General features: G+C 49.8%; 1 protein-coding gene across 1 annotated transcript in view; it reads left to right on the top strand.

The window, feature by feature from the left end:
* Nucleotides 1–14,461, top strand: part of LOC147659640 (von Willebrand factor A domain-containing protein 8-like) — a gene marked incomplete at its 5' end in the record, with an annotated part of 1,204,277 nt that overhangs the window by 564,225 nt on the left and 625,591 nt on the right. The window contains one exon of the mRNA XM_086951584.1: nucleotides 2,621–2,772. Within this exon, the coding sequence (XP_086807710.1) occupies nucleotides 2,621–2,772 (152 nt within the window). The remainder of the gene's footprint in view (nucleotides 1–2,620; nucleotides 2,773–14,461) is intronic.

The following is a 14,461-nucleotide window of genomic DNA, read 5'->3' as shown; positions in this document are numbered from 1 at the left end:
TCAGCACTGCCAATTGAGACAAATCCATCTGGAGGGTGAATCCAGCCCTGGCTTTCTCTTATCCCTTTTCCCTGTTTTCCATTGATTCCTCCAACGGGGGTGTATTAGCTGCCTGACACCTACCTGCAGAGGTCGTCAGTGGTTCTAGATGGGCCTGACTGGTCAGAACTTGACTCTATTTCACTCTACTGTGTGGTGGTTCAGAAATTCTTTTTTCAGGCATTTCCTTCAAAGATGTTGCATTAAAGTTCATCGCATTGTAGCAGGAGTGTGCAGCACAGATCCAAGACAGCCGGATTCATGCCATATTTCCAGGCAAGCCTAATGATACATTTATTTAGAATGAATCCACATGAAACGTATTTACATATCCAGTGGTCTTCCTGAAAAACCTGCATGGCTGTCACCTACATTTGCGGCTCTGTTACCGCCAAAATCAGAGTTCCTCTTCTTCGCTTGCATGTTGTCAGTTATCTTTTTATTCCACCATCCTGGTTATGTTGTTAGGTCTTGTCTAAGGCAGTGCATGTGCTGTCTGTTACAAAACAGGTCGTTAGCTTACAGTGGCCTTAGACCTGGCCCACTGCTTACCATTGGTTGGCATCACTGTCACTCATTTGCTTGCTTGATATTTGTCAATTTCATATATGATTTCCTTCCCCTCCTTGTGTTTGGCCCTTTCCAGGAGCATGGAGCATTACTGTTGTCCTTCAAGTGCTCATTTTTCAGGACCTACATTTTTTTTTTTAAGCTTTCTAAGAGAGGGCTTGTGTTTCCCGCTGTCTCCCTCATGATGTTTCGCTCCATCTGTGTTTCTCTTTCTCACTCTCCCTCAGTTGCCATTCTTTCGTCCTCCCCATCCACCTGCCCTTGCCGTTCTTGCTTCTCCACCATCCCCTTGTGTGTTTGCTCCTCCAGCCCACACACCATCTGTTGTCTCCCGCCCTTTGTTGCTAGCCTGCTTAACCATCCACTCCAACCTACCCTCAATTGTAGATTGCTGCCACTGCATCTCCCGCCCAGCCTCTGCTGTCAACTTGGGCCCCATCACCTCCTTCCCCCCCTGCATTGTCAGCTTGCTGCCCCAGCCCTTTCCACCAGCCCTCTGTTGTCAGATTGCTCTCTGAGCCCGTCCCATCTGCCCGCTGTTACCAGCTTGATCCACCATCACCTCCCACCTATTGTTAGCTTGATTCTCCAACCCCTTCCACCCACACTCCATTGTCCACTTGCTTCCCCATCCCCTCCGCTGACCCTCTGTTGTCCGTATGATTCCCCATTATTATCTTGCGTGACCTCTCATCCCACCCACACCCTTCTCTGCTGTGCTCCCTACTTCAGTGTTGCCTCGGCCCCCTAGACCACTCCCCCATTAAAAAAAACATATTCGCGCTGGCAGCGACATAGTGTTTTTAAAAAATATATATATTTTAGCCGTGCTGCTGTGCAGCATGGCTAAAGGAATAGCTGTCATAGGTGATAGCTATTAACTTTGCCAATGCTTGTTTTTGGGATAGGTACCCTTTTTAGCTCACAGTGTCTGCAGTGACTAAATTGATGTTTTCGTCTGGTTTTATATTTTTCATACTTTGTTAAACTGTGTCATCTTCATCAAGATCAAAGTAAAAGGGGCTAGTAGGCAACACAAGCCTACTGGACTCAAGTGCGCACAACTTATGGAAATTAATTTGATCTCACAAAATTAACCTTGATTCTTAGCACCTTGTGCGTGCCGATTTATTCATGAGTAAACAATCAATAACTATTTCTAGAACATTAATTATGCATACAATTTGATTCGTATAAACAGAAATAAACAATGAAATCAAGAAATACATAAACTCATTTTCCTTTGAAGATGTTGGTAGCCCAAACGTATTTTTTTAATAGAGACTGAGTCCAGTAGGCTTGTGTTGCCTACTAGCCCCTTTTACTTTGATATTGAGTGGGTGTTTAGGAACACCCCATCAGGTGCAGCACACAGATGATAATACGAAGCATTGGCACAGTTAAAGACAGTTGAACCAGGTGTGCTCAGAGCACCTACACAATTCACACACATCTTCATCAAGAGGGCTCAGTGAGTTAACTACTCATTGCTGACATGAGGAATGATCTGCAGGTCACAACTTTGAATCCCTACAAGCCCAGCTCAGCCTTCCATCCTTTCGAGGTTGTTCAATTGATTAACATTAGTTTGGGTAATAATAATACCTTGTATTTACAGCGCTTAGAAATTGCAGAAGTGTGGTACGAAGCTTTTTATAATACATGATAAAATAATTGTAATATTTGTTCTTACTATAATTACTATTTTATTTATTATGGGAGAAGCATATACATAATATAATTATATTCCTATTGTGCCAATTATAAAGTGAATTATATCCAGCCGCCTGAATAATGTATGATGTTCGTTCTCCAATGCAATGTTACCGACTTTGCTGACCTTTAGAAGATGAAAGGCTGAGCCAGTCCTGCTCAGTTATTCGTTGTTGCCCTTTACCACCTGGGGCAAGGCCTTCGCTCACTTAGTCACCTTTCCATGTTGAAGAACATGACGACTGCCTTTGTGTGAAAGAGCAGTTCACCCTCTGATAATTCTGCGTTCTTTTTTCAGAAATTCCCAAACGAAGGACTGGCAAGTGTTGTTCGAAACGTCTTCGACTTTGACTCCTACAACCAAGACATGCGAGAAATTTTGATAAACTCTTTGCATAAACATGGGATACCTATAGGCGCAAAGCCAACCAGCGTGCACCTGGCCAAGGAGTAAGCCTTACTAAAATCTTCCAAATCCGCCTTTCATATTTTTGTGTAACGTTTGTTAAATCTGTCATCTGCTGCTAACTGACGGAGTTTCACCTGGATCACTTGAACCGCGTCTGAAATGTCAATATGTGTAAATATAAATAGGATTCATAAAGTGTCTTACTGGCAAGTGTTAAAAAGAGCAAACCCAGTAACGTTTTGTTTTACTATATTAAACATTACAATGAGGAATTGTTTAATCATTTTCTAAAGCATAATAAAGGGAAATAATTGTTTATTATTCAGTCTATGTGTTTTGTTGCTAGTATAGGATATTTCCCATAACGCAGCCTGCAAAGGCGTTAAGACTAAACTCTTCCTTCATTTGACTTCACTCAGGCACCGATAGAGGGGTGTGTGTACTCGTTCCTCACTATCTGCAGTACACGCTCTGAAATATTACCCATTTTAGTCGTCATCAAGGGACACACACAACGATATCCACTCCCACTCTGCAAAAACACGGCGGTGACAATCAAAACACTCATCCCAGTAGGTCCCTTGTGGTCTTGATGTTTTTAAATCCTGGCCGTGTTGATAAGACAGCTATCGTGTTCTGAAGCACAGTGCTTTTTTGTTCCAACTTCAATATTCTTGTTCCTGGCCAACATTTCTCAGTTCCACTTATCCAGGCAAAATGCTTAACTCACACGGTGCGAGTACTGGAGCAAGAAACAAATATTTCCCATCCAAGATGGAGGCCGGATGGCGGGGGTGCACTTTATCCGGGACAGGATGAGGCTCAAAGGACCGGAAGTTGCCAGCCCACGGCTTAGTATTGAGATGGTAGCCCAGATACCCGCGGCACAGCAGGGAAAGGCTTTTGTATGGTGATTGCTGCTGCAATTTGTAATATGCATTGTCAGTCTTTTTTTCAAAACATTTGCATTACATTTTTTCGACAAATCAGACACTATTAGCTGCAGTTCGGTGCTTGTTCCACGCTGTTGGGCTTTGTTGTGATAATATAAGGATTATATTATCGTAGGTTGGTCCTAGGTCTGCTCTTGAGTGTGCCGGATCATCATCGCGGCTCAGACTCCACATGACACAATTCTCAGGGATCTAGAGGTACTCCCTTGGATTTGCAGCACCTGGGCAGCTCTTCTGGCGCTCAGGCATACTGCTGCGCGGGATCATCGTCATGGCTCAGACTTCATATACGACAATTCCGAGGGCCTCAGAGGCGGTTCCTGGGATTTGCATCACCTGGATAGCTCTTCCCACGATACATAGCGCATCACAGCATAGGATGTGTGCGGGCCGCGCCCTGGCAAAGAGCGGGTCTGTCCTTGCCCATCATTGACCGGAAGAGGCCAGGCTTGGCCACCCCCTGAACACTGGCTCCAGGGGGAAAAACATAAGCGGTACTGTGTACTTAGTAGAAGTGGCTTTTGCAAAACCGGATAGTTACACTTGGAGATGAACTGGGGCTAAACACTATTTCCTCAAGACCAGTGCTAATTTTGAAACGGGAGCCGTGCTCAGTTGTTGAGTTTCATTTAGTTTCGTTGTAGGAGCTGCTTGGCCCATTGTTATGATATTGGTGCTATTGGGGGTAGAGTTTCTTCACTTTTATCTGTCCCCATTGTACTGCACGAGGGCTGGATTGGCTATATGGTTGTCGAGTAGGACCAAATATCTTTTTCCTTTTTCTGGTTATCTGGTCACTTTAGGTCTTAAGCGACAGCATGGGCAAACGCACGGCCGCAAAGGCCCCACCCATGGCAAATACTCCATGCACCACAAATAACTCCTTCTTAGTGTGGGCAGTAAATGTCATCTCTAAAGAAATATATATGCCAGAAGGACATCTATCTTTGGGTGTAGAGGGGGGCTGGGGCGCCTAACATTAATGTTGCTTTGCCCCCCTGCATGTGAGTTGCAGCAAGGGGCGTTGAAACATTCCAGTGTTGTTGAGTGCTCGGTGTTCCTACAGTTCCCAATTTGCCATCAGAGGCTGTGCCAGGTTTCCTAAGTGAAAACCCTACATCTATCGCCTGCCCTCCACCACCAAAGAGGAAAAGAAAGTGTAAGAAGGCTCCAGAGCTAGCTGGTGGAATGTATGCTGGTGTGCCCACCGCCTCGGTGTATCCTGAGGCCGTTAACGGACCAATCTTTTTTTATGAGATACACCGGACATCATTTATGACCAGAATTACAACTGTAATGAAATATCTATTATCCCCAATCAGAGAAAAGTTGGAGTGCCTGATTGGAGAAGTTGAAAAGATTAGATCTTTCTATCAAAATGTTCCTTCTGGTAATATGAGGGTCGATAATACAGATAAGTCTTCACCACAAGCCATAGTACCCTCTTTGTCAGAAACTAATTCCAGGGCAACCCATCATCATACAGGAAATCTCCCAGGGGCTAGCTTTGTTTCTGGGCAACTCAAAGGGACTTTGCAAGTATGTATGTATCGGAGGATAAAACACAGTCTACTCCTCTGCCAGGCTCAGTGATTAAGGCAAATTCGACATTAAGCCATATGCATCATACTGAGTCGCAATTCCAGTGGAGAACAATGCTGAAAATTTGGTAGTGGACGATGTTACAATCAATTTTCCTCCAGCGTGTTGCCCTTATGTGGCCTATTTGGTTAATGCCCCCCTCTTATGTGGCCAGGTCAAATAGAAACCCATGAACCCTTGAAAAATAGAGTGATGCTCTGGCTCCATAGGAATTGTCAATATCCATCTGGAAGAGTACACCCAGTTTTACTAACCGGGAGAGTGTGATGGGTTGGTCATTTGAGCAAAGAACCTCAATGGCGGACTGTATTGTTATTAATTTTATGGATCCTAATTGGGCGAGGAAAAGTTATCCCCAGGGCCATACTTCCTTTCTAGATGGATTCAAATATGTTACTGCAGCCCTTTGGTTGTCTTTTATAGGCACCTATGTAACCAATCTGTACATAATGATGCTGGTAATATGTTTAATGCTGTAGGTTTAGACTTTGCACTTTGCCCGCCCCTGACTGTATCCAACAAGTTCCAAGCTCTACAGGATAATGATTGACATAATTTGTGTATTTCTCTTATGAATAATGTTGTGTTGCCATATTGAGGGATAAGTGGGTGGATACTAGTTTGATTCATATGAACTCTTGCATGTTACTTGCTTAGTCACTGATTCCTTACAATCGGGGAACAATACTGTGGATAATACCTATTCTAGTAGCTCACTGAATAATATGTCATCATCCTGTAACCCCAGATCTGATAGAGACTGTTAGTTGTAGATTCTTTACCTTAGAATTTCCCCCAGGCGTAAGTCTGGATCCTGAGATTTTTTCTTCAGCAATACTCCTGCTTGTCTGTAGGTGACGTCGGTCGACTCCGCATCCGTCGTGGGCATTATGGTTGCCCGGATGACGTTGCAGTCCCTACTTAGACGCCGCCCTTGCAGAATAGCATCAGTTCTTTCTTTTTCTGCGCCAACCAAGCGCAGATCCAGAGAGAGCTACCCCTTATCCGTTTATTGCCTAGCTTTTTGCAACTTTTGCCAATGTCTTTTTTGAGTCTTGAACTCCTGGTGCGCAACGGACTGGCCTTAAGCCTAGTGGTTCCTGTTACAAGATAATGTCTGTGACGGATTGCACCTCGTGTGCTTGTGGTGTCTGGAGCGCGCCCACGACCCGAAGACGTGCTCCGACTGCCGGGCCATGCACCTGGAGGCGTTGCGGGAGAGGTCCCGAAGTTGTTGGAGGCTCATCAGTCTGCTCCACGTCGTTCCTGGTCTCGTCGGATAGGAAGGTCAAGAGGCTGTTCGCAGAGCCCCCACTCCTCGTCGCACTTCAAGTCGTTGAGGTCCTCGGGTAAGTATAAAGCGGTACAAAAGGGGGTGGTGATGGACGGAGCATCTAAACCAATCAAACACTCACACCCAGTCAACAGATCTGGGTTTAATCCATCACCGTTCTTTAGCCCACTCTGCCACCCCAGTTCAGACATGGCCATATGCAAATCAGTCTGACCCTGTGCCTCATGGGAACAGTCCAGCCCGAACTGCCAATCCATGCCTTCCCTGGACCGGATTCAAGCTTCCTAGGACCGGTTTCTGGCATTTCAGCCGTCTTCAGCCAGGCTTGCTTAAATCCAGTGGCAAAGTGAGCAAGGGACTCACATCTGAGCATTCCCTGCCAACGGGTAAGTATAAGCACAAGAAGGCGAGGAAGCATAAGCGTTCTTCACCTTCTCCACATCGGTCAGCTGACACGACACAGGACTCGGAGTGTCGTTGCTCAAAGGCTCCGTCTTCGGTGCCTACTTCAGGGACTTCTCCAAGCCTCCCACACTTTCTGGGTGCCACAGCGTCCGCTGCCCAACTTAGACAATTTTACGAGGCCTTACACCTCGTCTTAGGGCAGCCCTACTCCGCCCGTGCGCCTTTGGGCCCCATGGAGAGAGTTGGGGTGTCTTAGGCCTTTGATGTAGGTGGCTCCAGCCTGGCGCCAGAGGAGCCCCGCGGATCCAGGCCTATATACGGATCAACGCCGGTGGATCTCATTTGACCTTCCCTGGCACTGATCTCAACGATGACTCCCCTGGCGGCGGCTGTCCCCCGGCTGACGCTGTCCCCATACTCATCCCCGAGTTGGACACAGAGTCGGACCGACTTCGAAACCGATGCCGGAGGGTACTTTTGTTCCCCTGTTCATCCCTGGTGTTCCCTATTGACCAGAGGGTGGTGATGAGGACTGGGAGGGGTCGCTGGGCCCATTAAATGACCAGCTGGAAGAACCAGACTGGCAAGAGGACCTGGGTGATGCCAGTGGTCTGGACACCTCTCCAGACACTGGTGTGCTTTCTCCACCTACCGTAGCTATGGAGGAGGGAGAGTCCTATGCTGTGGTGGTGAGAAGGGTGGTCGAGCTCCTGTGCCTTGAGCTCCCTTTGGTGGCTAACCTCCTGACAGAGAGGTGCTTCAGCCTGTGGCTTCTTCCTCTAAACCCCTATTGCCATTCAATGAAGCCCTTACTGATGTCATCCTGGGCACTTTGTCCAAGCCCAGCACCGGGGCTCCTGTGGAGAGGACAATTGCCACCACCCCCCCAGGCAACCCAGTGTTCTTGACCCAACACGCTTTCCTGAGAGCTTGGTGGTCCAAGCCTCCTCTTCTAAGGGAGCATTCCCTTCTGCTCCTCCAGATAGGTAATCCAAGAAGCTCGGCCATCCTGGGAAGCAAAGTTTCTCTTCCTCCAGCTTGGCACTGCGGTTGGTGAATACCGTGTGCATCTTGTGCCCTTACTCTCATATCATCTATGATACGGTTCCGCATGTGCTGCCTCAGTGCCTGGAGGAGGCCTGGGCCATTCTCCCCAGGCACTTGCGGGTGGGAGAGACTCAGCCAAATTCGCCATTCAGTATGGCCTGGATACCATTCACTGGGCATAACGATTGCCACGTCAGTAGCCCTTAGAGGCTAATCCTGGTTGAGGACATCTGGCTATTCGGGGGATGTTCAGTCAACTGTGATGGATATGCCCTTTGATGGCTGTCGTCTTATTGGCAACAAAGCAGACTCTATGCTTGAGCACTTTAAAGACTCTCGAGCTACGGCCAGATCTTTGGGCCTCACTGCGCATTCCTGTCGACTCCAGCCGTTCAGTCCAGTCTAGCCACCGGTTCACGCAAGCTGCCTAGCCTCTCAATGGCCGCGGACGTGGGACCCAGTGTCTTCATGGGACTAGAAGCCAGTGGGCGGGCCAGTCCACCATCTGCCCCCTGACCCTGCCTCCAAACCCTCCTTGTCTGACGTTCCTGGCCCATCTTCAGCCAGCACGATTTGCCATCACCTCCTCCACTGGCAATCCATCACGTCGAACAGGTGGGTTCTGCAAATCGTCAGAAGGGGCTACTCCCTCTTCTTAGAGGCTACCCCTCCCTCCATGCCACTGTCTTACGATCGCATGTTGGAGGATCATTTGGCACTTCTCCGACTGGAAATCTCAGCTCTTTTAGCCAACGGAGCTAAAAAGAGGGTACCTGCAGCAGAAGTAGGTTGTGGTTGCTATTCCCTCTACTTTCTGGTCCCCAAGAAGGACAAAGGCCTATGTCCTATTCTAGACCTACGGGCCCTCAACCGCTTGCTCCGGAAGGAGAAGTTCAAGATGGTCACGTTCAAGATGGTCATGTTAGCTCAAGTCCGGTCTGCCCTCGACCCCGGAGACTGGATGATGGCGTTTGACTTGCTGGACGCTTATTTCCACAGTCCTGTCCTGCCAGCCTACAGATGCTATCTACAGTTAACGGTGGGCCACGGGCACTTTCAGTTCACAGTGCTCCCCTTTGACCTTACCAGTGCCCGTCGGGTGTTCACAAAGGTGATGGCGGTGGTTACGGCTCATCTGCGCAGTTCAGGGGTTTCAGTCTTCCCCTATCTAGACGACAGGATGTTGAATGTGGGCTTGCTCCAGGCTGTCGTCTCCCTCCTCCAGACTACGGTTGCCCTCCTGCATTCGCTAGGGTTCACTATAAACATGCCAAAGTCACAACTGACTCCTTCTCAGATGCTCATTTTCATCGGAGCTGTTCTGGACACAGTGCAGTTTCGGGCCTATCCTCCCAAACAGCGAGTCAGGGATAATTGGGCTATGATACAGATGTTTCAGCCTCTATCCCGGATTTCAGTGAGAATGACTCTGAGGCTGCTGGGCCTCATGGCCTCCTGCATCCTTATGGTGGACCATGTCAGGTGGCATATGTGGGCTCTGCTGTGGGACCTGAAGTTCCAGTGGGCGCAGCGTCAGGGGAATCTTTCCGACTATGTCCAGATCTCATTCAATCAATCAATCAATCAATCAATCAATCAAGACATTTATAAAGCACACTACATGCCTGTGAGGGTCTCAAGGCGCTTAGGGAGGGGGTGGAGGGGGGGGGGGGGGGGGGACAGGTGCAGCTACTGATCGAAGAGCCAGGTCTTGAGGAGTCTTCTGAAGGCCAGTAGGTCTTGGGTCTGCCGTAGTTTAGTGGGGAGGGTGTTCCAGGTCTTGGCGGCGAGGTGGGAGAAGGATCTGCGGCCGGCGGTCGTTCTTCAGGTGCGAGGGATGTGGCGAGGGCGAGGCCTGCAGAGCGGAGCTGGCGGGTGGGGGTGTAGAAGCTCAGTCATCTGTTGAGGTATGCTGGGCCGGTGTTGTGGAGAGCTTTGTGTGCGTGGAGGAGGAGCTTGAAGATGACCCTCTTGTTGACGGGGAGTCAGTGCAGGTCTCTCAGGTCGGGGGGTGATGTGGCTGCAGCGGGGATGTCGAGGATCAGGCGTGCCGAGTCATTCTGGATGCGTTGCAGTCGTCTCAGGAGCTCGGCCGCCGTTCTGCCATCACACTCTAAAGACATGCCTCCTAGAAGCCGGAATCCAAGAGAAGGCCCTGGACTGGACCACCCTCCTCTCCGGCAGAACCCAGAGCGTCCGCCTCCCACCCTTCCGATCCAAAGCCACCGACATCATCTGCGGCGTCCCCCAGGGCTCATCCCTCAGCCCGACGCTGTTCAACATCTACATGGCCCCCCTCGCACAAGTTGCCCGCCAACATGACCTCAACATCATCTCCTACGCTGATGACACCCAGCTCATCCTCTCCCTCACCAAGGACCCACACACCACCAAAACCAACCTCCACAAGGAAATGAAGGCCGTCGCCAACTGGATGGGGCACAGCTGTCTGAAGCTGAACTCGGACAAGACGGAGGTACTCATCCTCGGACCCACCCCCTCAGCCTGGGACAACTCCTGGTGGCCGACCACACTGGGAACAGCACCATCACCCACCAACCACGCACGCAACCTAGGATTCATCCTCAACTCCTCCCTCTCCATGTCTAAACAGGTCAACGCCGTCTCCTCCTCCTGCTATAACACCCTCCGCATGCTCCGCAGGATCTACAAGGGGATCCCAACCCATTGGTGCGGTCCTTGCGGATCTCAGAGGGGACTGTGACACAGCTGCAGTGGTGGTTAACGAACCAAGATTGGGTCAGGGACAGATCCTTCTCCCTTCCCCAACCAGATCTAACAGTAGTGAGGTATACATCACTTCTGTAATGGGGCGGCCATCTAGGGGAGGCAGAGATCAGAAGCGTCTGGTCTCCGGCAGAGTCCCGGCTCCTTATCAACCTGCTGGAGCTCCGGGCGATCAGACTGGTATTGAAGGCATTTCTTCCCTCTCTCAAAGTGAAAGTGATGCAGGTGTTCACAGACGACACCACCGCCATGTGGTACTGCAACAAACAGAGCGGGTTTGGGACGTGGACCCTTGACTGGCTGGAACATCAGGGTATAACCCTGGTGGTTCAATACCTGGCGGGTTCTCTGGATGCCAGGGCATACAAACTCAGCCATCGGTGCTTGGTCGATAACAAATGGTGTCTTCATTCGGAGGTGGTGCACGGTAACTTTCAGCAGTGGGGAGAGCCTTGGTTAGATCTGTTCGCCACCAAAGAGAACGCGCAATGTCAGGAGTATTGCGCGTTGAAGTTTTCAAGGGGGCACTCGCTTTGCGACTCCTTTCGTCGCAAGTGGAACTGCGGCCTCCTTTAAGCCTTTCTGCCTGTACCACTATTGCCCCGAGTGCTCAAGAAGATCAAGTGCAACCAGGCCCAAGTTATCCTTGTGGCTCCCGACCGCACACAAAGAGTCTGATACCCCGAGCTTCTGAGCATGGCCATCGATCCTCCTATCAGTCTGCCCCTTCCGAGGGATCGTCTGTTGCAGCAGCAGGGGAAGGTTCTTCACCCGAACCTCTCCAGTCTCCACTTCCTTGCGTGGAGTTTGAGCAGCAACAGTTGACAGCTTTCGACCTTCCGCCCGAAGTCTGTGGAGGGACGGCAACCAGCCGTCCCTCCACTAAATCGGTATATGGCTGTAGATGGGACAAATTAGTGACATGGTGCACATCAAAGGCTGTGGATCCCCTTTCCACTCCTCTTTCAGAGTTCCTTTTGTTATATGCTTTCTTTGGCCCAGCTGAGCTCTGCTCTGGGCACTCTCAGAGGTTATCTTGCAGCTATCTCTGCTTTTCTTCGGCTGCCAGATCAACCATCCTTGTTCAAGGTTCCTATTGTTAACAGATTCTTTAAGGGCATTACTCATCTGTTTCCTCCATCTCCCTTCATAATTTCCCAGTAGGACTTCAATCTTGTTCTCACATTTCTTATGTGTGCTCCCTTCGAGCCTGTTCATAACTGTCCTTTCTGGCTCCTCACTCTTAAGACTGCCTTCCTTGTTACCATCACCTCTGCTCGCAGGGTAAGTGAGCTTCAGGCTCTATCTTCCTAGCCCCCTTTCTTCTCTCTGCATCCGGACAAAGTGGTGCTTAGAACGAGGTCTTTGTTCCTTCCTAAAGTGGTTACACCATTTCATGTAGTTCAATCTATCACCTTGCCCACCTTTTTCCCACCTCCGCACCCTTCCAAGGAGGAGGAGAGACTCCACGTCCAGACCCTAAACGTGTGCTGTCATTCTAGCTTGACCGCACCAAAGACTTCTGGGTGGTTGATCAACTCTTCATTGGCTATGTGGGTGCCAATAAAGGCTGGGCTGTTCAAAAACGTACCATCTCTCAATGGGTGGTCTTTTGCATTAAATATGCTATACTTTAGCAAAGAAGGATCCTCCAGTGGGGTTGCATGCTCATTTCACTAGGGCTATGGCAGCAACCACTGAATTGGCACACGGAGCCCCACTCCTTGATATCTGCCAAGCAGCAAAGTTGGCATCTCTGCACACATTTACCAGTGGCTATTTCGCATGTTCGGTCCTCCAGGACATTCTCGTGTGAACTTGGTTCGCAGATCCTCCTCCGGGGATAGTATTGCTGGGGTATCTATTATAGCCTTATAGCCCCCCGTAGCGGGCTATATCGGCTATTAAAGGCCAGAGCCTTCAGTTCGGGCCTTTAATAGCCGGTATAGCCCAGCTACGAAGGGCTATTAAGGCTATTAGAACATTCTGCCACTAGAGGGAAGACTGTTCTAACAAATTAAATAAAGGCCTCTCGGCAATCCCCTCGGGCTCCGAGAGGCCTTTGTTTGAACAACATTGGAATGTTGCTCTGCTGGCCTTTACCGGCCCGTAGAAGCACGGAGCACACCATTGTCTGCAATGGAGTGCTCCGTATTCCAATGTTCTAATCTAAGGTAAGGAATCTACAACTAACAGTCTCTATCAGATCACAATGCTTGGAGTGATTACCGCTCCCAAGCACCCTTTAGATTAGCAGATTAACTCATATCTGCATTTCCTGGTGTGAAGTATTGTTTTACCTGTCTGCCCAGCCTCTTTTTTTTCACAGCACCGGAGATTCAATTAACTTCAGCAGACGCGTTTTACTGACCAAAACGAAGGGTCCCGGATGGTTGTCTTTTTCCAAAAGGAAAAGCATGTTTTGAATTCCAGGCAAAAGTGAGGCCTGGAAATGTGCGACCCCCTTTTCGTGGCTCCAGGGCCCCCCTGGGGGTCTCGCCCCATAGATTGACCTCTGCCCTAGACCCATTATTTGCTTCCTGGCCAAGTTGTATGAGATTCTATCGAGAAGCGTTCATTTCGGTCCCCAGGGCAAGTGCACTACAAATTTCAACGTGAAAAGAGTTACCTGGCAAGGTTCCGTCCTTGCCCTTGTATGGTTCTCCCTATTCATTAATGAGGTGGTCAAGGCCCCACAAGCGGTTCAAGCAGTTGCCCCTCGAGTCACCGGGAGTCCTATGCCAGTGCTTCTATACACGGATGACACAGTTTTGTTGTCTAGGACTCCAGTTGGCTTACAGAGATTAATGAATACATTTGGGGATTATTTCTGCGAGGAAATAGGTGGTCAATAAAACTAATACTGTGTGGACTGACGCGAGCGAGCGAGAGGACGCGCTGGGAGGCTCTTGACCAGCTTCAATCACCTCGCTTCTCCCCCTCTGCAGCTCAGGTGAAGCGTCCTCTTGGCTGGTGTCTTTCCCCCGTCCCCTGCTCTCCTACTACCCGTGGAGCAGGACAGCACAGGGCAGGGCAGGGAAAGAAAGGAAGGGCATCGAGGTCCGTACAGCAGCGGCACCAGGTCTGAGCGGCAAGGTTTGCAGGCTCCAAACAAAAAGCATTTAGAGCCGCGAATAAAATTCGGGAATGGCCCGGTCGCGGCGGGAGCCGCAGTGAGTTACCCTGTAGCGGCGGGAGCCGCGGGAACATTTTTGGCGGTATTTTGACTGAGGGTGAGTACTGTTACACACATATTGAGGCTTGGGATCTGCTGACTTTGCGTGTTCCCAATTCGAACGCAGAGAGAAAGGGCGGACAGAAGGCAGAAGCGGACTATTCCTCCCACAGCACAGCCCAGGGTCCCGACCCGGCCCCAGCTTGGTTGCGGCCTCGTCTGCAGAGTGAAGTACAGCGCAGAGCTGCCCACCGGAACACAGGATCACAAAGATCATAAAAGACCACAAAAGATCATAAAGAACTTTGAGGTGTGGAGCACTTGAAGGAGCACTGAAGGAGCAAGGCAGGCACAAGGCGGAGGAGGAGTGGTATTCCCCTCACATTGAGAACAGAGAGCAGAGAGCCGCTGTGAGCCGCGGCAGGTGCGCGGTGCATGCAGGCTTCGGCAGCTGAGGTGGGCTGAGGTGAGCTGAGCTGAGCTGAGGTGAGGTGAGGTGTGCCACT

Source organism: Lissotriton vulgaris, unplaced genomic scaffold, assembly GCF_964263255.1.
Source record: "Lissotriton vulgaris unplaced genomic scaffold, aLisVul1.2 SCAFFOLD_293, whole genome shotgun sequence".
Taxonomy (NCBI): Eukaryota; Metazoa; Chordata; class Amphibia; order Caudata; family Salamandridae; genus Lissotriton; species Lissotriton vulgaris.
This window is presented reverse-complemented; position numbering and strand designations above follow the sequence as displayed.